The 25,025-nt window shown below is 36.7% G+C and overlaps 1 protein-coding gene across 2 annotated transcripts; it reads right to left on the reverse strand.

Moving 5' to 3' along the window:
* Positions 1-450: 450 nt before the first annotated feature.
* On the reverse strand, positions 451-22,888 carry LOC107790524 (potassium channel SKOR-like). Of its 2 annotated transcripts, none has more exons than XM_075251841.1 (13): positions 22,454-22,888; positions 20,628-20,852; positions 20,457-20,520; positions 19,280-19,619; positions 17,846-18,141; positions 17,609-17,689; positions 16,689-16,787; positions 15,549-15,773; positions 15,154-15,342; positions 2,708-2,783; positions 2,299-2,593; positions 1,556-1,674; positions 451-823 (listed from the first exon to the last, which is right to left on the reverse strand). In XM_075251841.1, the coding sequence occupies exons 1-13, from the start codon at positions 22,696-22,698 to the stop codon at positions 576-578; spliced, it is 2,502 nt and encodes an 833-aa protein (XP_075107942.1). In that variant the 5' UTR covers positions 22,699-22,888; the 3' UTR covers positions 451-575. The 2 variants fall into 2 exon arrangements, with proteins under 2 accessions (XP_075107942.1, XP_075107943.1); XM_075251842.1 differs by having other exon boundaries at positions 20,647-20,852; positions 22,454-22,831.
* Positions 22,889-25,025: the final 2,137 nt, after the last annotated feature.

A 25,025-nucleotide genomic window follows, 5' to 3' on the forward strand; every position in this document is an offset into this window, starting at 1 on the left:
AACGGTCCCGGTCTCGGGCCGGTCCCTGCAAAAAGACCGTTTAGTCCGTTTAATTTGGGACCGTTTGGACCGGACCACTTAGCCCGTTTAGGCCCGAGAGCGGCCCACTTGCCACCCTTAGTCCACGTGCATCCACGACTTATATGCTAATTCACTTATGATTGTAGTATTAAACAAGACATTACTTGTGAACCTTTATATACTCAAAAAAACGCTTAAATAAATTTTGTATACAATAAATGTATTCATTCTTGACCGTTTAAACTTTTACTCGGGGTGGTCACACAATTTAATATAATAATGTAGAGATCCCAAGTTCGAGTTTAACCACCATTGATCAGCAAATATATACATGAGAATTGAGATGAGATGATTACCAAGCTCTCTCAACAACCCAACTGCTTCTCATGCTGCTTTTAATCACAAGGATGAAGCTTATAGTCTTGGTGATACGGGAAAGCTCCAGTTTCAATATTGTATAATCTATTCAGTTATTACATATTATTACTATGTTAGTTTCTTCTCTTCCTCTAAGAGCCCACCAGGAAATTACAACATATATGTTGAGTAATATCTTAGAGACTTAGTGTGCTTTCCCTAACTAAAAACAGTTTTTGACCATCAGATATCATGTCTGTGTCCAGGATCTTGGCTCCATCTTCTGAGACTACACAATTTGCTGATGAAACTCTTAACTGCGCCTTAGCTGTGTTAATGAGCTCATCAAGGCTTTGTGGTACCCATAGAACTACTCTACTTCTCTCGTCTTTGAGATCCCTGGGGTCTGAAGCCAACACTGTGCATCTAACCCGCTGCCCTTCATCTATCATGCCAATAAATATTGGTTAGCTCAGGTTATTGTTGAGAGAGAAGAATAATAATTAAACACTTGCACCCACATTTAACACATAATGTTAGAGAACAGATCATACAAGCTAGAATTCCTTATCAAGGAGACGTTCAAATAGTGGATTGATGTTTTCCGTCCAATGCTCTTTGTTTTTGCACCTAAATAGCCAAAAAAAGGCTATTGTTTGTTCAAACTTGGAGCTAGCAGCATCTTGGGTTTAAATATAGGAAAGCTATTTAATAGGAGTATGATTTTCTAAATTGATATACACCCATCATCTGAAGGCTCGTTATTAGTTTCGAGTTGCCAATCAAAACTGATCGATATATTCTTGTACCTCATTGAAATCTTCTTATTGCAAAACGCAACTCGAGGAATCTAATATCCATTACAAAAAAACTAAATTCTGGTAGCTGGTACTCGAATTCTCTAATTCCGCTGTTCTGTTTTAGTGATCTATACACATTTTATCATACCTTTAGTCTGCTATGTTAGGAACTAATCTGATACTCTTATGTTTAAAATGGTTTGATATAGTAGATGTGTTTCTCAATGGTGCTCCATTGTTCATTGGTGTGGAAGTTCTAGAGAAAAGATTTATTGAAAAGGACTTCGTTTTGCCACAAAGTCTATATCGACCTAATTCATCCCCCTCCCTGCTCGGATTCATTTATTATAGAGAGAACATTTCAGATTTAACGTTACCTTGTTTTCCAAAGTTTGTAGAAAATTCTGACAATTGACTACCCTGTGCATCTTCCAGTAGCTTAATAAGATTCTTGTTTCCACCTACTCGAGCTTCATCAAGTGGAGTTCTTCCCCATCTGCAAATACATACACTTTTGAGTTTTCAAGAGGCAGGTTATACTATAGTATACTAGTCAAGGTAATAGACATCATATCTAAAGAAAATGTCTTTGAAAGTCATGATACGATGAAGAAAAGTACATTAAAAGGCTAAAAGTAATTCATGCAATTGTTGAGAGGTAATTTACAAAATAGAGCAGCGTTTATCACAGAATGCCTTGTTAAAACCTTTCACTTGTAAGTCTCCTCGTCAGATGGCCATAAATGGCAGAGTAGGAACTCTAACGAGGGGATTCAAAAAGTATAGGAATGAGACACCTAGGACTCAAACCTGTGACTAAACTAATCTCTGAAGCAATTTATACATAATTTTTTTTTTAAATCTTGTTTGTGCAGTATAAATTTTCTGACAAGGGATTCAATTGAACTCCTTCATGCAATGTAGCTCCGCACCTGGTGGCCATGAAAAAAGCTATAATTACATGAATATTTATGCATTTTAAAGGACACATTTACTTACAATAGCACAGTGCTCATACTCATTAAACTTGATCACATTTGAGTGCACGCAAGACTAAGAGAAGAGAATAAACCTGCATCTCTTCTCATACTACATAAGTGAATTAAATTCCTAGAAGTACCTGTCCACTGCAAAGACACTAGCCCCAGCTTCTAACAGTAATACTGAAATTGGAAACAGCCCTTCTGATGCAGCTAGGTGAAGTGGTGTTCGAAAGTCATAATTTTTGGAATTAGGATTGATGCCGCTGTCCAACAATCTTCTCAAATAATCTAGATCTCTTTTCGCGACTACCTCACAAAGACAAGTCCCATCATTATCTATACCTAGTAGTGCCCCTGCTTCCATAAGCAAAGAAGCCACATGATCATGGCCATTCTTAACCGCTTCAAGCAATGCAGTGGAGCCAAACTTATCTGTTTAGAGAAGTTTTTTATGAGAATTTCTTTGAGGAGAGAATTAAACATCAATAAAAATAAATTGAAGAGTTTTAGAGATGGAGTAAACACGAAACACAAAAAAGAGGTTACCTCTAGCATTAATCTCCACTCCTCTTTGGATAAGGAAAACGGCAATATCTCCATGTCCCTTGGATGCGGCTAGATGCTGTGTTTTACACCATACATGTAAGATTTCATCAGAATTCTCTAAAAATGGTACTCATACTAACTTTTTGACAAAAGAATGAAACCATATCAGCAACTTTAGATAAGCAGACGAAAAGGTATCAACAAAGGTACCAAACTTTGTGTGGATTTATTATAAGCAACAGTTGAGAAGCATTTAGATTCAGCCTTATTTTGGGGCTGTTCTACATTATACAATTACCACGTCAACAAAGGCGGAGCTAGGATTTCAAGCTTATGGGTTCGGGATTCTAATTGTTTTAAGTTACTGGGTTCTAAATTAATAATTTATACATATTCAATGGATTTTTAAGACAAATACAAGGTTCGAACTAAAGTTACTGGGTACGGCCGAACCTGCTCCCGACAGTCTAGCTCCGCCCCTACACATCAAGTCATCAACTATTTCATTAGTAGTAATGAAAATGTACATCTATATAGCGCTTGACACAGCACATATAAAGTACAAGTTGTGTTATATTTGTCCATACAGATAGTGTGAGGGTTAAGAAAAGGGTTTATAAAGATCCTGCGCTACTCCATCCATTGCTCAAGGTTTTGGATTGGATGCTCCTGCGCTACTCCATCCATTGCTTATGGTTTTGGATTGAATGCGCAGATTCTTTCACAATAACAATCAACTATACTGATTACCTTATCAGAAATACTATCTATTTATATTAAGTTACACAATGACAGAGATACTTAACAGTTAACAAAGGGTGATAATTTCCCACTAGACTTTGCAGAATGATCTTGAGTGGATAAACCAGCTTATTGACCAATTCTGAACTAGTTTTCAAGTCAAGTGTATGTTGAAATTTATAGTAATTGGTTAAGATCAACTACTGTGAGTAGCAGGAATTCCTCCATGGCTCCATCTATCCCACTCAGAAGCCCCATTCTCTTTAGGATGTCCCAAATGGACAACGCCTTTCCAATTTTCATTTCTGGTCATAGAAAGGTTCTCAAAAATATATGACCCAACATTCTAATGTTAAGTACCTCATTGTTATTGTTGTGATTCCATATACTTGGACCACCAAGCAAAATAAGTACTCCATAATGTATTCTCAGGTTTATTGTCTTTACTTTCTTGTGTAGCATTGCCAGGTGGGAATGGAAGTATTTGCGTTAGAAAAAATACTGAAGTCTTTGCTCTGCTTCTCCCCACGCCCAGAATGGTTTTCGCCAATTATTTTGTATGTTGCTTTTGTTGTGGAAGCCGAATATATAGAGAGTGATTAAATCACAACTACTATATCTAAAGGTAGCTAATAAATAATAAATGAGACAATAATAAAAAGAACACCAGAAATTAACGAGGTTCGGCAAAATTTAATTTTTGCCTAGTCCTCAGACACAATCAACTCAAATTTTATTTCACTCCAAAAAATACAAGCGAAATACTACAAGAGAGAAAGAAGATTCAAATGCCTTAGGAGATAAGAAGACAAGTTAGAGATGTTTACAAATGAACAAAACCCTTGCTATTTATAGAAGGGAAATGGCCTTAATAATGTCATGCATGACATCATATTAAGTGTGATCATGCAATGTAAATGCATGAAAAATGCATCTACCAATTTCTTCCAAAAAAAGGCTTCAAATGTTCACACAAGTTCACATTAATCTTGTCAAATTCAACAAATCTCCACCTTGGCAAGATTCGACTTTTTCAATTTTCTCTCACTGATAAATTTTGATTGTGTCTTCAACTTCAATTTTCAAAGTTCAACAATGTTGATCAAGTTTAAACAATTTTGAAACTTGATCGCAGTTACTACTTTTGTTAGCATATCGGCAGGGTTGTCTGTAGTCCTAATTTTCTGCACCATGACTCCACCTTCTTCTATAATATCTCGTACAAAGTAAGATCGAACATCAATGTGCTTCGTCCTTGCATGATAAACTTGGTTCTTTGCTAATTGGATAGCACTCGGACAGTCGGACTATCACAAAATAGTGTGATGCTTTCTTGACCAATACCAAGCTCTCTAAGCAACCCTTGAAGCCAAATTGCCTCCTTTACAGTCTCTGTAATTGCCATGTACTCTGCCTCAGTAATAGACAAAGAAACCGTTGACTGCAAAGTAGACTTCCAACTAACTGGTGCATTTGCAAAAGTAAAAACATAACCAATAGTTGATCTATGCTTGTCCAAATCACCTGCATAATTCGAGTCACAATATCCAACCAGATATTGACTATCTTCCTGCTAAAAAATCAATCCAACATCTACAGTATTACGAATATACCGTAAAATCCATTTCACAGCTTGCCAATGCTCCTTTCCTGGATCATGCATATACCTGTTTACAACTCCGATAGCATGTGAAATATCAGGTCTTGTGCAAACCATTGCATACATCAAACTACCAACGGCATTCGCATATGGCACTCTTGACATATACTCTCGTTCAACTTCATTCTTCGGCGACATAGCATCACTAAGCTTAAAGTGAGGAGCAAGAGGAGTGCTAACCGATTTCGTGTTCTCATTCATGCCAAATCGATCTATTACTCTCTTCAAGTATTCTTTCTGAGATAGATAGAGTTTCTTTGAATGTCTATCTCTTTTTATCTCCATGCCAAGAATTTTCTTTGCCTCACCCAAATCCTTCATCTCAAACTTCTCAATTTCCTCTTGACTTTTGGAAGCTATCAACATATCACAACGTATAGGAGAAGATATATGAAGGATCCGTCTTCAAGCTTGCGCAAATACACACAATGATCGTATTTGCTTCTTCCGTACTTCTGCCGCAACATAAACTTGTCAAATCGTTTGTACCATTGTCTAGAAAATTGTTTCAATCCGTACAACGATTTTTTAAGTTTGCACACCATATTTTCCTTTTCAGCAACTTTGAATCCTTCTGGCTGAGTCATATAAATTTTCTCTTCCAAGTCTCCAATGTAAAAATGCAGTTTTTACATCTAACTAAACTAGTTCCAAATTCAACTGTGCTACCAAAGCCAACAAAACTCTAATGGAGGAGTGTTTCACGACTGGAGAAAACACATCATTGTAATCAATTCACTCCTTTTGAGCGTACCCTTTGGCCACCAATCTTGCTTTGTATCGAACATCTTCTTGGTTAGGAAATCCTTCTTTCTTTGAAAATACCCATTTGCACCCAATTGCTTTCTTGCCCTTCGGGAGATTGGCCAATTTTCATGTGCAATTCTGATGAAGGGACTGCATTTCTTCATTCATGGCAATCCTCTACTTATCTTCTTCTGAGCTTTGGACTGTGTCTTTATAAGTGGTAGGAACACCATCAGCTACAATTGAGGCTGCAAAAGCCACCGTCTCTATGAGACGAACAAGTTTCTTTATTGTTCTTTTTGGTTTGCTGGTTGCTATTGATTCAAGTTGTTGTTGGGGTTCCTGAGTTGGAATCACCCCTTCCACCGACTCTTCTTCCAGGGTAAAATCTTCTATCGTTTCCTCGTTTTCTCCCTGTGTTGGAAAAATTAATTTTCCCTCAAACTCCACCTGCTTTGAAGCACCATCAGTTTGCTTGACATCTTCAACTGTCACCTTATCTGTTATGGCAGATTCATCAAAGGTAACATCTCTGTTGAATATAATTTTTCTTGTCTCTGGACACCATAATCGGTATCCTTTGACTCCAGAAGTAATCCCCATAAATATAGCTTTCTTTGCCCTCAGATCCAATTTTGACTCTTTCACATGATAGTATGCAATTGAGCCAAACACATGCAAAAAATTATAATCTTCAGCAGTTTTTCCATACCATTTTTCAAATGGTGTCTTGCCTCAAATAGCGGCAGATAGTAGACGATTAATGAGGTGGCATGCATATGTTATTGCCTCAGCCCAAAATTCTTTGCCCAAGCCAGCATTGGACAATGTTAGTTTATAGATATGTATAGTGTAGTCTTGTCCCACATTGGAAGATGAGTAATATCTCCTTGTAGTGTATAGCTATAAATAGGGACCTCTTGTATTGTATTTATCAGCCAATATCAATAACATATTTTCTCCCGTGCATTCTCACATGGTATCAGAGCATTAGTGAGTAAAGATCGTTGTGCGTCATTCCAGCGTTAACCGGGAAGAAAGAACTTAGTCATCGTGCAATTTTTCCGGTGACCTAAGGCTTGTCTAAGTAAAAGTCACTTTCTGTCGGTGTTGTGCTAAAACCAACACCACCACGAGGTAGATCACCCTCCGACAACCAACCCCTAAAATTTTATCGCAGAAAAGCCGCCACGCACTTTTCCGGCAAGGGTTCCGGCCATTTTTTCGCGAAGCTTCTTCAGGACAGTATGCTCTCCTCAAAATTCCGAGCCTACCCATCTAATTCAAATCAAATTCCGACAACTTTTATATTTTTCCGGCGTGAACAGTGACCTTTCTGGCCATTTTTTGAAAACATTTCTTCAGGACAACTTGCTCGCAAAGTAATTCCGAGTCTATCCATCCTGGTTACGACAAATTCCGACAACTTTGGAATTTTCCGGCGAGCTACAGTGTTTCCGGCGCAGAACAATGTTCTGTTTTCCTGCCGTAAACCGTATTTTTCAAGCTATTTCTTCAGTTTTTACAGGAGTTACTTATTTCCTCTATTTCAAGTTAAATCCTACTACTACAAATTGTAGCGACATGGGAACCGATGCTTTGAATAGTCGGATGGTTTCTTTAGCAGATTATATTGAGTGCCTTCAGTATAAAGCATGTAAGCAGACATCTTCTGAGATAACTTCTGTTGTTCAAACAGGTAATAGCGTGACTTGTTTCTCCCAATCTTCATCCTCTGAGTCTTGGGTCATTGATTCAGGTGCATGAGGTCATAGTTCTGGTAAGAAATCTCTTTTCACTACTATTTCGTATTCTCAATCTCTTCCAAAAGTCACAATGGCCAATGGGTCTCAAACCATAGCAACTGCAATAAGTCAAGCAAGCCAATTTCCTTCCTTACCTTTAGATTCAGTCATTTATGTTCCTAATAGTCCTTTTAATCTCATAGTTGTTAGTCGCTTAGCCAAATCACTTAAATGCACTGTTTTATTTCTTGATGACCATGTTTTTATACAGGAACGCAGTACGGGGCGGATCATTGGTACCGGGCGTGAATCAAACGGATTTTATTACCTTATCCTTGCTAAATCACATGGACTCACATCTTGTCTTCCTTCTACAACTTGTCCTGTTACTGATTCACCAGAATCTCAGTTTGTCAAAACTTCAGAAAATGGTATCTGGTTTATCTCACTTGTCAGCTCTAGAGTGTGAGTCATGTCAGCTTGGTAAGCATACCCGCTCCCATTTCCCTCGGCGTCTTGATAATCGAGTAGAGTCACATTTTACTTTAGTCCATTCAGATGTTTGGGGTCCTAGTCGGGTCAGTTCCACTTTGGGATTCCGCTACTTTGTCAGTTTCATTGATGATTATTCCAGTTCCACTTGAATATTTTTGATAAAAAATCGATCTGAGCTGTTTTCTATTTTCCAGACCTTCCACGCTGAAATTCAAAATCAATTTGGGGTTTCTATTCGCACATTTCGTAGTGATAATGTCCGAGAGTATTTGTCTTCCCCATTTTAGCAGTTTATGAAATCTCATGGGATTATTCATCAAACATCTTGTCCGTACACATCTCAACAAAATGGGGTAGCTGAAAGAAAGAATAGACATCTTATTGAAACTGCTCGTACCTCACTCATACAATCTCATGCTCCATTGCGTTTTGGGGGATGCAGTTCTTACATCTTGCTATCTTATTAATCGTATACCATCTTCAGCTATCCAGAACCAAGTTCCATTCTCTGTCATGTTTCCCCACTTACCTTTGTTCTCTCTTCCACCCCGTATCTTTGGAAGCACTTGTTTTGTCCATAACCTTATTCCAGGAACAGATAAGTTAGCCCCTCGTGCTCTTAAGTGCATATTTCTGGGTTTCTCGAGAACACAAAAGGGGTATCGATGCTACTCTCCTGACCTCCAGCGGTACCTTATGTCCGCTGATGTTACCTTCTTTGAAACCCAATCATATTTCATAGGTTCAGGTCATCGCTTAGATATTTTTGAGGTACTACCAGTTTCATCTTTTGGAGATTCAGTCACTCCAACTCCACCACCTACAGCTCCAGTTGTAGCTCCACCACCTACAGCTCCGGTTGTAGCTCCACCACCTATAGCTCCAGTTCCTCCGCATAATCCAGTTCAACCTTCTGCAGCTCCACCACTCTTGACTTATCATCGTCGTCCACATCCAACATAAGGCTCAGGTGATTCACGCCCCGTATCAGATTCGGCACCTACTGCGGACTTGTCTCCTCTTAGTCAACCAATTGCACTCCGCAAAGGTGTACGATCCACACTTAATCCTAATACCCACTATGTCGGTTTAAGTTATCATCGCCTCTCGTTACCTTATTATGCTTTTATATCTTCTTTGTCCACTGTTTTTATCCCTAAGTCTACAAGTGAGGCACTATCTCATCCAGGATGGAGACATGCTATGACTGACGAGATGTCTGCTTTACATGCGAGTGACACTTGGGAGCTTGTTCCTCTTCCTGCAGGTAAGTCTACTGTTGGTTCTCGTTGGGTTTATGCAGTCAAAATCAGCCCGGATGGCCAGGTTGATCGGCTTAAGGCTCGTCTTGTTGCAAAAAGATATACTCAGATTTTTGGACTTGATTATAGTGATACTTTCTCTCCTGTGGCTAAAGTAGCATCTATTCGTCTCTTTTTGTCCATGGCTGTTGTACGTCATTGGCCTCTTTATCAGTTAGACATTAAGAATGCTTTTCTCCACGGTGATCTTGAGGAAGAAGTTTATATGGAGCAACCACCTGGTTTTGTTGCTCAGGGAGAATTTAATGGTTGTGTGTGCAGATTGCGCAGGTCACTATATGGTTTGAAACAGTCCCCTCGAGTTTGGTTTGGTAAGTTCAGCACAATTATTCAGGAGTTCGGCATGACTCGTAGTGAGGCTGATCACTCTGTGTTTTATAGGTCATTCTGCTCCTAATCTGTGTATTTATCTAGTGGTTTATGTTGGTGATATTGTTATTACTGGTAATGATCAGGATGGTATTACTAATCTGAAGCAACATCTCTTTCAGCACTTCCAAACTAAGGATCTGGGCAGATTGAAGTATTTTCTAGGTATTGAGGTCGCTCAGTCTAGCTTAGGTATTGTTATTTCACAGCGGAAGTATGCCTTAGACATTCTTGATGAGACTGGAATGATAGGTTGCAGACCTATTGACTCTCCTATGGATCCGAATGCTAAGCTTCTGCCTGGACAGGGAGAGTCTCTTAGAGACCCTACGAGATATAGGAGATTGGTTGGCAAATTGAATTACCTCACAGTGACTAGACCTGACATTTCTTTTCCGGTGAGTGTTGTAAGTCAGTTTATGGATTCTCCCTATGATAGTCACTGGGATGCAGTTGTTCACATTTTTCGGTATATAAAGTCAGCTCCATGCAAAGGATTACTATTCGAGGATCGAGGCTACGAGCAGATTGTTGGGTACACAGATGCTGATTGGGCAGGATCACCTTTTGATAGATGTTCTACGTCTGGATATTGTGTTCTAGTAGGAGGTAATTTGGTCTCGTGGAAGAGCAAGAAACAGAATGTAGTTGCTCAATCTAGCGCCGACGCCAAATATCGGGCCATGGCTGTGGCGACGTGTGAGTTAGTTTGGGTCAAGCAGTTGCTCAAGGAGTTAAAGTTCGGAGAAATCAGCAAAATGGAACTAGTGTGTGATAATCAAGTTGCTCTTCATATTGCGTCAAATCCGGTGTTCCATGAGAGGATAAAACATATTGAGATCGACTGTCACTTTGTCAGAGAAAAAATACTTTCAGGAGATATTGTTACAAAGTTTGTAAAGTCGAATGATCAATTAGCAGATATTTTCACTAAGTCTCTTACTGGTTCTCGTATTAGTTACATGTGTAACAAGCTCGGTACATATGATGTGTATGCACCGGCTTGAGGGAGAGTGTTAGTTTATAGATATGTATAGTGTAGTCTTGTCCCACACATTGAAAGAAGAGTAATATCTCTTTGTAGTGTATAGCTATAAATAGGGACCTCTTGTATTGTATTTATCATCCAATATCAATAGCATATTTTTTCACGTGCCTTCTCACAGACAACATACACCGAACCTTCTCCAGCAAAGTCCGGTTCATGCGTTCTGCCACTCCATTCTGGTGTGGTATATTTCTGACGGTGAAATGTCTCAAAATGCCATCATCTTCACAAATCTTATTGTAAAGATCATTTTTGTATTCTCCACCGTTATCTGTGCGAAGACACTTTATCTTTCTGTCTGTTTGAGTCTCTATCATCGCCTTCCATGAGAAAAATTCTCAGCACCTCATCTTTGGTTTTCATAGTATACACCCATACTTTCAGGGAAAAGCCATCAATAAATGTTACAAAATAGTGTTTCTCACCTAATGAAGGTGTTTTGGAAGCACCCCAAACATCAGAGTGAACATAATCCAAAATACCTTTAGTATTATGGATTGCTGTTCCAATTTTAACCCTTGTCTGTTACCCCTTGACACAATGCTCACAAAACTCCAAATTGCAAGTCTTTACTCCTTTTAACAATCCTTGATCTGATAAAATCTTCAAGGATTTTCCTCCAGAATGTCCCAAGCGCATGTGCCATAGCTTGGTTGCTTCTGCCTCCTCGTCATCACTGGATGTCACTGTTGTTGTCCCAATAACTGTACTACCGTGATAGTGGTACATGTTATTATTTCGCCGAATTCCCTTCATTACCACTAGTGCACCGGAGCATATTCTCATATCCCATTTTCTGCAACGACTTTTGCCCCTTTGACTCTAGGGCTCCTACATAAATGAGATTTTTCTTCAATTCTAGTACGTATCGAACATCTGTTAATGTTCTGATCAATCCATCATGGTTCCTTAATCGGATTGAACCAATACCATATGCGGTAAGAGAATTGTTATTCGCGGTGTGAATAACTCCACATTCCCCTTCTTGAAAATCAATGAACCAGTCCTTGTTGGGACACATATGATAGCTACAAGTTGAATCCATCAGCCATATGTCAGATGGTTTGAATGGCTCAGTTGTAACTAGTGAGAAATCAGAGTCGTCACAATCAGCTACATTTGAATCCATCGCAGCCTTCCCATTGTTAGGTTTGGCCTTGTTTTTCAACTTTGGACAGTCTTTCTTCCAGTGCCATTTTTCTCGGCAAAAGGCGCATTCATCTTTGATAGGTCTGGATCTTGACTTGGATCTTCCTTTCTTCGTTCTCATATGATTTTGAGAACGTGCTTCTCCTTCTCCACTCTTTTGCTTTTCTCTCTTTCTTTGTTCATAGCTGTATAAGACAGAACAAACTTCTTTGAGAAATACATCATCATTCCCATGAAGTAGAGTTGTTTCGAGGTGCTCGTACTCATTGGGAAGTGAACTTAATAACATTAAGGCCATATCTCCATCACTAAAGGTCACGTCCATATTCTGCAAATCAGTCGCCAACTTATTAAAGCTGATGATGTGATCATTCATTGTAGTACCAGGAACATATGTGAAGCGCAACAGTCTTTTTTTCATGTAAAGTTTATTTTGACTGTTTTTCTTCAAGAATTTATCCTCCAATGCATTCCACAATTTACTTACAGAAGTTTCTTTTGTGTATGGATACTTCTGTTCTCTTGCGAGGTAAGATCGAATGGTACCACAAGCAACGCGGTTGATAATCTTCCAATCTCCTTCTCCGATATTGTCTGGTTTATTTTCTTCTATGGCAATATCTAGTCCTTGTTGAAAAAGGACATCAAGAACCTCAGCTTGCCACATCCCGAAATGTCCTGACCCGTCAAAAATTTAAACTGCAAATTTCGCACTAGACTGTCATAAGCGAAGATGCCAACGACGTATTACTGACACCCGATGTGGACTCTTCATTTTTATTATCTCCCATTTTGCTACATATACTATTTATTTGCTGACAGTACAGAATACCAAAGTAATTCTTTTCTGATGTGGAAGTTCAGACTATGCTGCAACCACAGAGCATACTAAGATAGAACCTTGGCTCTGATACCAATTGTTGCGGAAGCCGAATATATAGAGTGATTAAATCACAACTACTATATCTAAAGGTAGCTAATAAATAATAAATGAGACAATAATAAAAAAAATACCAGAAATCTAAGTTGCTCGGACTCGGGTGCGGGTGTCCGATAAGGGTGCGGATCTAGAGGTCAGATCCTTCATGATCTAAATTTAAAGATTCGGGGGTACGGATCAAGGTACGGATACGGGTGCGGGGATTCGGCTAAAAATAATTCAATTATTTAAAAATAGAGTTATAAAAATATGTTTAAATTATGAGACACTATGTGGAGAACTTACAAGGTATTCCGAGAAGGAGAAAATATTGAACAAGAATAGAATTTTAGGAGATAAAAGGAAAAGTACTGACATAGAAATTTTTATATACAAGGTATTCCATTTTCTTCCATATCACCCTAGCTTTTGATTTGTTTTAAAAAATCATTGTATCTGTCCCAAATTTCTCCGTTGATTTTGGTCAAAGTACCCAAAATCGGTTGACCAGATCCGACACGGATCCCACACCCATACCCACACCCACTTCGTGTCGACACGGGTGCGGCACTGAAAGTGAAGAGTCCGAGCAACTTAGCCAGAAATTAACGAGGTTCGGCAAAATTTAATTTTTGCTTAGTACCCGGACACAATCAACTCAAACTTTATTTCACTCCAAAAAATACAAGTGAAATACTACAAAAGAGAAAAAAGATTCAAATGACTTAGGAGATAAGAAGGCAAGGAGAAATGTTTACAAATGAACAAAACCCTTGCTATTTATAGAAGGGAAATGGTCTTAATAATGTCATGCATGACATCATATTAAGTGTGATCATGCAATGTAAATGCATGAAAAATGCATCTACCAATTTCTTCCAAAAAAGAGGCTTCAAATGCTCACACTAGTTCACATTAATCTTGTCAAATTCAACAGCTTTACTAAATGATGACTCATTAATAAGTAAATCAAGCATCTAGGATAACCATGATTGTACCTAAAATATCTCGGGGTTTTGTGAAAAACAAAGGTCTGACATTTCTTCTTATAATACCATAGAAATAGCAAAAATAGTGTACTTATCATCCATCTTTAGACTAACATATTTTTGCAGAATATAACTCTAATTTACATTTGCCACACATCATTACCATGTCATAGTGTTGCCCCCAGGGCCTAGCTCAAGTGGCAAAGGGTGGTGGATTTGTGTCTTAGGTCACAGGTTCAAGCCCCCACACCATGCAAAGCAAAGCCTGGTATTTAAGTGGAGAAGGGTAGAGGGGCGGGCCCATTATCCACCGAGTTTCGAAGGCTGCGGTTGGTCCAAAGGATCGGCCCCAGACGGATTTCTCGGTCATCAAGAAAAAAAAATTACCATGTCATAGTCTTGTATATATCAGCTGAATGTGAAATCTTGCTTATTAAGGCTTATTTGAAAGGGGTCCAAATGGATCGCAATGCACATTAAGATGCATATAGCCGACCAGAATTAGTTTGGCATTGAGATGCAATTGTTGTTGCTTATTATGGTGGTACGCAATAAATGAGATATTAAGACACGAGTCCTCAACTCTGTGTAACATATTATGAAATTGTTGTTCTCAAAAAGCTTAAATGAAATCAAGGTAATATACAGCTTTCAAAAATCTAAAATCAATGAAAGCTATACAAGACCAGTGAAAGACTAGTAAGAATCGAACCCCTACAGACAAAATTGGGTTAGTCTGTTTTCTACTGGAAGAGTGTGACTGTGTTTCTACTAGAAGAATGTTACTGCAAACAGAAATTGAGAGCAAATTTATAACCTATAGAACAAGTGAACAATCATAAGTTGGCAGATGAATATGATGAAATGAACCACAAAGGAAAAAAAAAAGGGGGGGTGGGGGTGGATACATCTGATTTTCCTCTATTTTTGCTGCTTAGCAACAAGCTACTTCATCTCGTATCCAATAGCCTCAATTGAAAACAGAAACTTTACTCGCCTCTTTGAAGCAAGAAGTCAAAAAATGATATTTTTGAAAATATCCAAATATAAGACCAGTTGCCTAGTTAAAGCAGCAATAAAATGAATAATGGAGTATGATCTTGATATACCTTTTCTATAAGTAACCTTGGCATTGACATTTGGTAGCTTGTTATGACAGAAACAACTATAAATTATTATAGGAAAGTCCAAGCAAAGATATAATAAGTCCAAGCAAAGATATATCTTTCTCAACACAGTTTACAAAAGCTAGAAATAGATACCAGGGGTGATCTTCCATCATAATCAGTTCGGCTGGGGTCTGCTCCTGCACCAATTATACGACTTAGTCGATACAAATCTCCATCGTGAGCTGCACAGTTCAACCTCATCGTGAGCTCAGATTCATGTTTCGCAATATTCAGTGTTATGTCTGAATCTAATATCTTGCTTCGAAGGCTTGACTCTCTTCCCTGAGAAATTCCACATGCACATATGATGAAAAACAACACTTCCTGTATTTTCGAAAATTTTAAAATCACCTGACATTTTTTTAAAAACTACCACCTTTTCCAAACCCCTGGGTCCAGTTAGTTGCTCAATGTTTAAAATAGCATTTGAAAGAAATCAACAGAAATTTGGAAGACAATAAGAGATAAAAAATGAAAAGAAATTGAACCTCAAGTAGATTATTGATGATTACACGCCCGTCAGAGAAGTATATCCCCAGAATCTCCACCAGAGCTTGTTTATCAATGCGTAGCAGTCTAGATAACTCATAAACTTGAACTGTATAAGGGACTGGGATGTTACAAAGAACAGAAATTTCACCAACAGAGTTGTAAGTGTGAAGATCCAGGAGAGATTCTTCAGTTTCATTTTCTTCTGGTTTTCTAACTTCTTCCTGTAGACAATACAAATTATGAACAAACAATCTACAATTTTTTTTTTGGACAAGGAAAAGCTGTAACAAACAGTCTACAGTTGAGATCCTGTTCAGTTCTTTGACAACTCATGAAAGCCTTTGTGGAAACACCTCGAGTATAACTTACTAATTACATTGTTTTGAAAAATTACTTTTCATTTACATATCAATTCTGGAAGAAATTCTCTCCCTCTCTCCCTCTCTCTCTCTCTCTCTCTCTCTCTCTCTCTCTCTCTCTCTCTCTCTCTCTCTCTCTCTCTCTCTCTCTCCCTCTCTCCCTCTCTCTCTCTCTCCTCTCCCTCTCCCTCTCCCTCTCCCTCTATATATATATATATTCACCTATAAAGATGAGTGTGAACAAAAATGCAAAACGGATGTGATTTCATTATATCCTAGGAGACTACGCCAACCTTCTTTGTCTATCTCCATGTCTACCTTTCTTCCAATTTCTTTGCCTCGGAATTTTCCAACTTGTAAATATTCTATATTTTGAAATGCCAAAAATGAAGTACACAACCTTCCTCGAGTATCAAAGACAAAAAAAAAGGCCTACTTTTTAACACTGAGACGAACTTTCTCAACATTACTGCAGATGACGATATTCAGGGTGTAGGGGAGGAGGGAACAGAAACTTCCATGCCAAAATTCTTCAGCTGTCCATTTCTTTGTTCTCCCTTTTCCTTCTTCTTGTATTCTCCTTTATTTTTGTCTTTGTTGGACTTTACTTCTGTAGCGATTGTGCCTATCAATGTAAATAAAACGTATCTGCTTCTAAATTAAAGCTAATTGCTACAGCTGCTGCTGCTTCCATTTTATTTCTCTGCCTAGGTTTAACAATCTTCCCTTAGCATATCGTTTAGTATGACAATGGAATTCAAGAGATGGAAACCATACCACTTTACCATGACAGACAAAATACAGTTGATCTGCCATGCTACCCTGTTCCATAATCACTTCCCCTGGAAGGAAAAATTCTTCATGTACTTTGATTGCCTACAAAAAGAGAAGAATTGGTGAGGCGCCCTTCACTACTACAGACTTTGCATTGTCGCTACTACTGCATATCAGCTTCAGATGTAGGATAATAGCAAACAACAGGACATCCTTATTGACGTCAACATGAATCATAAGAATTGGAGTTGTCATTTGTTAAATAAGCACAAAATTCTTGAATACGGTAATATTTAAAGGAAGGAAGCAGCAGACAAGTGTCAAATCTTGAAACAAGCACACGATAGCTACAAATAGAAATCATATAAGGCTCTTAGGATAGCATAGCTTCCTTAAAGAAGTATAATGAGTTCTGAAATAGGCGCCGTTTTATTTTTAGTCACCTAGCTAAAGATTACTGTATCTTTGTTTAAATGTTAAAGGAAATAACTATTCTACGATCACGATGAAATGTACTTGATATAAGATATTTCTTTTGGTCAGTGATATAAGATGAATTCTTTTGTGGGAAGAAAACAGGAAACGACTTGATATAAGGAGAATGCATCAGTAATCCGGTGGAATAGTCGAGGTGTGCATGAGCTGGCATAGACAACCGTTATTTGGGGGGGGGGGAGGGGGGAATGAAATCAGCAGATTGAAGAGTTCTTGGGATATGGGATCAATCTTATCCATTTGGAAAGACAAGATTGCTTCACATTAGAATAAGCTGTTTAATGGGAAATAAGCAGAAAGAAAGTAGCATTTGTCTCTGCATTTATTCCTCAAAGATGCAAGAATAAGCGAACCAGTGACACACTTTTGTAAAGAAATAAAGAAAGCAAATATTATAAGCCAGTTTCCTTGTGGTTAAGTGAACGTACAATCTGTTTGATAAATTCATGCGAGCAACCTCTGAAAAGTGGGACTCCTCTGATGTAGGGCTCATACAGCTTTTGCGAAATCTGCAAGAGGAACCCGTTACTGTGGCATACAACACCAAACATTCATATTTATACTTATTACTGTTCCTTTCCCTGATCTTTCCTTTTTCTTTGGTCACAGGGAGCAAAGAACAGGAGATTGTAAAGACTAAAGAGATAAAATTCTTCTTGCAATACCTTAGCTCGAATTGAAGCAGGAATATCCTGAAGAACAGAAGACTCATTATACCGGCTCTCATACTGTAATCTGACATGATCTTTGATCTCTTTGCTTATGCGCTTTCCCAGCTTGTTTCTGTTCATATACTTTATAAGATCTGCCATTTTATCCCTGAACTTTTCAGTTTTGGATCCTTTTACAATTAATGCTGCCATATTACCAAGTAGGTAGGCACCAAGAATCATGTCAAAAGAGACATAAATCATTACAAATATCATTTCCTTGGTATTGACTGCATGAATTTCTCCATAACCTGCAGCATAAGAGAAATAAATGCATTATGCCAGATACTGATTTTGAGAAAAGTAACCTTTCCAAATTCGTGCTGCTCTAAGAATAAAGTAGAATCACTTACCTAGACGGCAATAACACCACAACCAGATAACTTCCCAGAAATGTATGCTTTAGCTTTTGATGTAAAATGTTTAATGAAAGGAGACCTTTTTCAGTTCATCACAAATTCATAATACTTTTCTACTTATAATTATCTTTGATTACTTTCTAATGATTTCTTGTATTTTCAGCTCGGACAAGAGGACTTCCATTATATCTTCCAGTATACATCTCGCAGACATAATTTTTCTTGCAGAAGAGTAATTTGGCTTGCCTTTGCTGAGATGTTTCTAGCATTAGGACACGGTAGGAACAGTGTGATGTTAGAAATTCTAGAATCCACTCTTTCTACTCCAAAGTCTCTCAACTAATAGCACTACCACCACCTTGGAGCTGTATATAACAGAAACGCCGAGAGATCAGCTAAATATGTTAGGACATCATACAAAGGTGATGAGCCGAGTGCCAGAATATTCAAAGAGTTAAAATCCTTGTAGTATCACTCAAAATTGCAACTTTCATATATTTAATTTTGTAGGTTATGGAGGAGCTAATAATTCAAAGTTCTTAGCAATTGAAGTACAACTATTTCCTGTTGCATCTGAATTTTCAACATCTCCAACTAAATGTGAATTTGATTTTGAAGAGAATTATTGAAGCATGGCTTCATATGATATATAGCCTCTGTATCAAGTAACTAATACCCTTAGCTAACAGAAATTACTACAATCATTTAAACCAAAAATCACTAATCTCAACTGTAATTCCTAATAAACTGAAAGTCACTAAATTTTACTGCATTATTCCCATGCTACCTTTGCTAATTCTTATTTCTGCTTTTCCTAGTGGGAAACAATAAGCAAAGAAGTGATAAAAATTCAAAAGACACACTTGTGTTTAAGATGAATCTAAAAGATTTGTAAGAAGATCCGAAGTAAAGAAGGGAGTAAAACATGAATGTTGTTTTAGACATTTGTATAAATGAATAGATGGAACTAGAATGATAAAATCAATAAGCTAATATAGTTTGAACTTTGCAGTAAAAAGAAATAGCTTACCAACAGTTGCCATGGTGACAATGGCAAAGTACAAAGATGTGATATAGCGAGTCCAAAGATCAATGTCTCGGAAATGTGCATAACTATAGTCACCCATCTTCAGGCTTCCTATCCACGTGTAACCTTCTTCCCATGGAGGCAATGTAGTAGCCAGATAGTAAAAAATACAAGCAGCTGTGTGAGTGCAGTATACTTCGACAGCTAATAACTTCACAATCCTTGTAAACAGATAATTTAGACGGATGTCTTTCTCCAGCTTTTCAAAAAACTCTGTCACTCTAAGGGCTCGGCTTAGCCTAATCCATAAGAGGTATCTAACTGGCTCCTTTCTTCCACAAGCCTGATCACAGAAAACAGCTCAGTAGTTCATTTTATAGCCATTTATGTCAATTTCTTTGCTATTATCAGCATTGGAAACTGACCAAATAGATTGCATAACACTCTACAACTTATGCATACCAATAGCATAAATGTCAAGCTGCAAAGTCGTGCCCATCCACCATGGTTGGCAAAACCTTTTTTATTTTGTTTCATAAAAAAGCTTCAAAGTCATAATAATAAGCTAGATTCTAGTTGATAATCATCGTACAAAGGCTGGAAGTTGACTATCAGAGGCCAACGTTGAGAGGATTATAACACTTTGTCAAAAGGAGAACAAGAAGACTAACACACAAGTTCCTAAATGATTGGAGAGTTGCATACATTTAGTTGATACACAGTCCTCACACTCCAAACTACCACTTGCGACCAGTCCTGTAAGGAATGTTCTAGCCACCACAATTAAATTCTCAGTTTCCTAAATGGTAAATTATAATACAAAGGAAGAAAATTGTTTTAAACAGAAACTAGTCAGTCATCACTTCATTTGTCTTGGAAACAGAAAGAAACAAGGCTATAAGTTTATTCCATTTCAAAAAGGCAACAACAGTAATGGCTTGGCGTTTTCGAGGTGGAGTATCACAAATAAGGATATCTCTATTGAATTACGATAGTTAGGAAACACATAGCTATATATATATAACCTTGTCTTTTCACTAGAGCAGCACATTGGTATAAAATTGCAAAAACTTGAACAACACAGCCATAATACAAATCAATCTATCAAGTATGCCTCAATCCTGAAAAATATTCCGCTCTATTCAGGTCCTATTCTGAAATTCCTCATGGTTAAACAAACCTTGTATATAGCATCCCATGGGAAGCAACCTAGCAAGTCCACCAGGAAACGAGATTTCAAGTACCTATACATATTAGTGAAATCATAATCGGTGATTAAAAACAAATGATTGAAAAAAAGTTGCATGAGTAGTACTACTAGGAATTGCGTAAATTAAAAAAAGGGACAGACCGAAGGGCAATGAGTTTACGGTCGTAGACCATGCAGTAAGAATGAGCGTCTCGATACGCAACAAAAAAGAGAACGACGATGTCGATGAGGAAAGCAATTTGGCCGGCAATGTCCAGTAGGAACAGATTTTCGGGGAGTCCTCTGAAAAACCCAAACTCCATGGGAGTGAAGAAGGAGGAGTAAATCGCCCATATCAGAATGAATTGAGTCCACAACAGGTACCACCTGCATTCAGAATTTCTCTTTATAGTAGTCAGTAATTGTTATCTTGGCGCCACGGACAAGGTATTATTGATTTGAGGGTTCAGATTTAGAATTGGAAGTTGAGAAAGAAAAAGATTTTCTTTTTATAAATGTCAAAATACCAATTTGGCCATTGCTTAATATAAACAGTTGGCAAACGGACTTTTGATTTTCTTTTTTTTTTTTTTTGAGTTTAAGTTTTCTGCGCTAGTTATTAAAAATTATTCACACAATTAGATAAAAGATAAAAATGATAATTGAACGATGTTGAGGGGCCCTTTGGTCACGGAATAAGGATACTAATCTCACGATAATATTAGAGATTGTATTTATTCCATGTTTAATTATGAATATAGTTAATACTGATATATATTTTATTATTAGTTATCACATTTAGAGGGCGAAAAAGCTAATCTTATGAGATAACTCAACCTATAGGATATCCTAGTGTATATTACAATTGAACAAACGGACCCATAAGAGTATAAAAAAATTTATAGTGTCACTGACTCGGTGAATATCACTTCTAGCTATTTGGCCAAGCTTCTTTTTAGCTTTCATAGTTAAGGTGTTTAGCCAAGCTTTTAGAAAGAAAAATGTGTTTTTGAGTAGAAACAGTAGTAATTTTTTAGAAGCAGCAAAAAATATCTAATCGCCAAAAGCACTTTTTAAAAAAGACACGTAGAGCCTGTTTGGCTAAAATAAAAAAATATTTCTGAGCAGCAGCAGAAGCAGTTTTTCTGCTTTTGCAGAGAAGCTACAAATTTTAACTTCTTACAAAAAGCAGAAGCAGAAACAAAAAATTAACTTATTCAAAACAAAAATAACCATACAATAAATTTATATTTTTCAAATTATCTCTCATTAATTTAATACTTTTTTTCCTTTTTCTTTTTATTTCTACTATACATTTCTTCTCCTTTTTGTTTTAATCATATATTTATTCTCTTTCTTTAATTCCTAAGCGTAGATTTTAAATTTTTATGGAACGATATATTTTGATATATTTAAATTATCATGTAAACAATAAGTAGTACCAAATACCCAATTTGGAATAACTATATTTTATATTATTAGAATTTTTACTTTATGTTTTATATTTTAATTAAATTCTTTTATAATAAATATTTAAATTAATTATTTTTCTTTTTTAAAATAATACTAATCGCAAATTGAACTTTTATTGTTTGATACTTAAAAGTATTTTTTTAAAAGATTGGTCAAACACAATGAGCTTGCAAAGAGTACTATTCAAACGAATTGGCCAAATACAAAATGTTATTTTGCAAAAATCCTTTTCAAAAAGTACTTTTGAACAAAAGTATTTTTTAAAATAAGCAGTTTTGGCAGCTTGGCCAAATGGACTCTTAGAAACACTCTTTAAAAGTTTGTCCAAACATCAATTGCCATTCAAAAATGATTTTTAAATTAATTAGTCAAACAAAACTGATTTTTATCAAAAGAACTTTTTTGAAAAGCGCTTTGAAGAAAATCAATTTTCAAAATAAACTGATTTTGACCAAACATGCTTTTAAATCCTTTTTCTTTTCTATATATAACCTTAAGGACACACAGTGACTGACCAATTATCGGGATGAATAACAAATCCATAGCAGTGATCTCTACGTCCCCTGCTCGTACTGTCTCTCCCTTGATCTCCATTTCTAACACTAACATTATTGGTGTCAAGACTAGAGTAGTTCCTCAAAAGCTTGAAGCGATTCTTCCAATTAGAGGCTAATTTCTTGGAGTTGGAACTTTCTTGAACATCTTCAACCTTAAATTCGTCATCTTCTGAATCTTCACCTCTTCTTTTTCCTCTATCCATCTTGTAGTTCTCTATCACTGCTTTATTTCCAAATAAAATTGGCTGATCCAAATTGAAATTTTTTTTGTTTAATGTATTGCAATCATGGGACTATCTTAATTCTGCCAAAAACAGAAGCAAGAGTTCTTGTCTTATAGAGTCCAAAGTTGCTGGAGCAGGATATATACTTTTGGACAGGATGAGGTGCTTCGGGAATAGAATTGAAACTTGAACTAGGAATATATCTCTTTATGTCAACTCGAGAATAAATATAAATAAAGAGATAATTTGGAGACTGCAGGAATAATAAACACAGAATTTATGCTTGCTACTTTATTGATTGATCTCCATTAATACAGTGTGAAGTTTTAGAATAGCAAACTTCACTCGTTTTTCTTTGCGTGGATACGAGTTTTCTTCAGCATATCACGCTTCTTTCGACATTAGCGAAGCACATTTTTGGCAAATTAATTAAGAAGGTTTCATTGTTCGATTGAATAGCTATTGATTTATATTGTAATTTTTTTTTAGTCTTCTGATACAATATCCAATTGTGACTTGGGAGACTTCAATAAGAAGGACATGTATATACTTATTTGGCGCTTATAATATAACAACGGCCACGTCCTAACGTACAGTTCGACGAATTTTTTGTTGTCCACGTAAGCAAAAGGTTTTAGATTCCCATTTTATTTATTTAACTTTTTATTTATTCGTTATGTCTTTGACAACAGCAAAATGTGCTTATACCCTTTTTCACGTTGATGGATTTCAGATTGCATCAAAGAACGTTGAGCGGTTGATAAAAATAAGAATATTGAAATGATTTTTCAATTTGTAATAGTTCTTTTATGAAAACATTATTCTTTTTTTTTTCTGAATTCTGATATATGTATTTGAGCACGATTATATAATCTGAATTCATGTAAGACCCGTTAAAGAGGAAAACGCTCTATATATATTAAGATTCTTTTTCATTCTTAATGCTTGAACTGAAGATTCTGATTTAAGGTAGAGAGATTCTATCCGTTACACTGTAACTCTTGATGATCAAACGATCCTACACTATTAGAAAACTGCCAAAAATCATCCAAGAAAACCGACCGACACTACTAAAAAGCAAAAAATTTACGACCGTCAAATCAGTCGGAAATCGTATTTTTCTGATGGATTTACGACTAAAAAGTGTTAGTCGGAAAACACGTGGTCGTAATATATTTGCGACGGAATCAGTCAAAAATTTGCAACGGATTCAGTCGCAAATTAAAAAATACGGGACATTTGAAATTTGGCCATTTGCGACCGAATCAGTCGCAAATTTAGCGACCGATTCAGTCGCTGACCTGAATTTAAAAAAATCAATATAAATTAAAGGTTGCGATTGATTCCGTCGGAAACTTAAAAAATAAAATTACTTTTTAATTAATTATTTCGACTGAATCTGTCGTAAATATTGATTATTAATTAATTAAAAATATCGATATTTCTCCATTTGCGACTGATTCAGTCGCAAATGTTAATTAAATTTTGTTAGAAACTTTTAATTTGCGACTGAATCAATTGCAAATCTGAGTAATTCCTGGTGAAATTTGCGACTGATTCAGTCGCAAATCTGGGCATTATTAAACAGAATTCTGTTGTATTTCTAATTACACTACCTTCCAAATAAAACAACCAACCAAACACCTAACAACCAAACAAAAACCTAATATAACAATCCAAATCCAATATTTACTACAAAACGAACAGTAATATTTATAACAATTCAACCAACTAATCAAACAACCAACTATCAAATAACATAAATTACACATTTCTCTAACTTCAACTCTAAAATATTCAAATAGCCTATTCAGAATCAGTCTCCTCCTCAGACTCAGACTCCATTGCAACTCATTTCTTGCTTATCTTTTTTAATAATTTTTGGATCAAAGCCTGAGTTGCTTGAAATTCTTGCGACATTTGATCCACTTTTTGACGCATAGCTTTCATGTCTTCTTGGGAAACTGATGCCCCAGTGAATAATGGTGCTGATGGACGACTGAAGGATGGCTGTACTCTAATCTCGTAGACTCGACCTTTATTTATTATTTTCACAAGAAATAAAAAAAAGAAAGTAAAAGAAGTAAGAAAATAAACACGCAACTTTCAAACTAATACCAAAATAGATAATTATATAATATTTATACCTTTATTCACGCCACCAGCCGCCTGTGTCGAAATTGCAGTCATATCCTTCGGGGCCGGCTGAGTTCCTTCAGGCTGAGTTTATCGCCATGCATCAAAATCAATAGGATACTTGTCCTGAAATAAACATAATACATTTCGTTTCATAATACAGAATCAGT

Source organism: Nicotiana tabacum, chromosome 4 (assembly GCF_000715075.1).
Source record: "Nicotiana tabacum cultivar K326 chromosome 4, ASM71507v2, whole genome shotgun sequence".
NCBI classification, from domain to species: Eukaryota; Viridiplantae; Streptophyta; class Magnoliopsida; order Solanales; family Solanaceae; genus Nicotiana; species Nicotiana tabacum.

Coding starts and splice junctions, on each gene's coding strand:
- LOC107790524 (XM_075251841.1), bottom strand. CDS start 22,698: ATGGATAGAGGAAAAAGAAGAGGTGAAGATTCAGAAGATGACGAATTT. Junction 18,142..19,279: donor TGTCACCATGGCAACTGTTG/GTAAGCTATTTC, acceptor CTTATGCTGCAG/GTTATGGAGAAATTCATGCA. Junction 2,784..15,153: donor ATGATGGAAGATCACCCCTG/GTATCTATTTCT, acceptor TGTAAAACACAG/CATCTAGCCGCATCCAAGGG.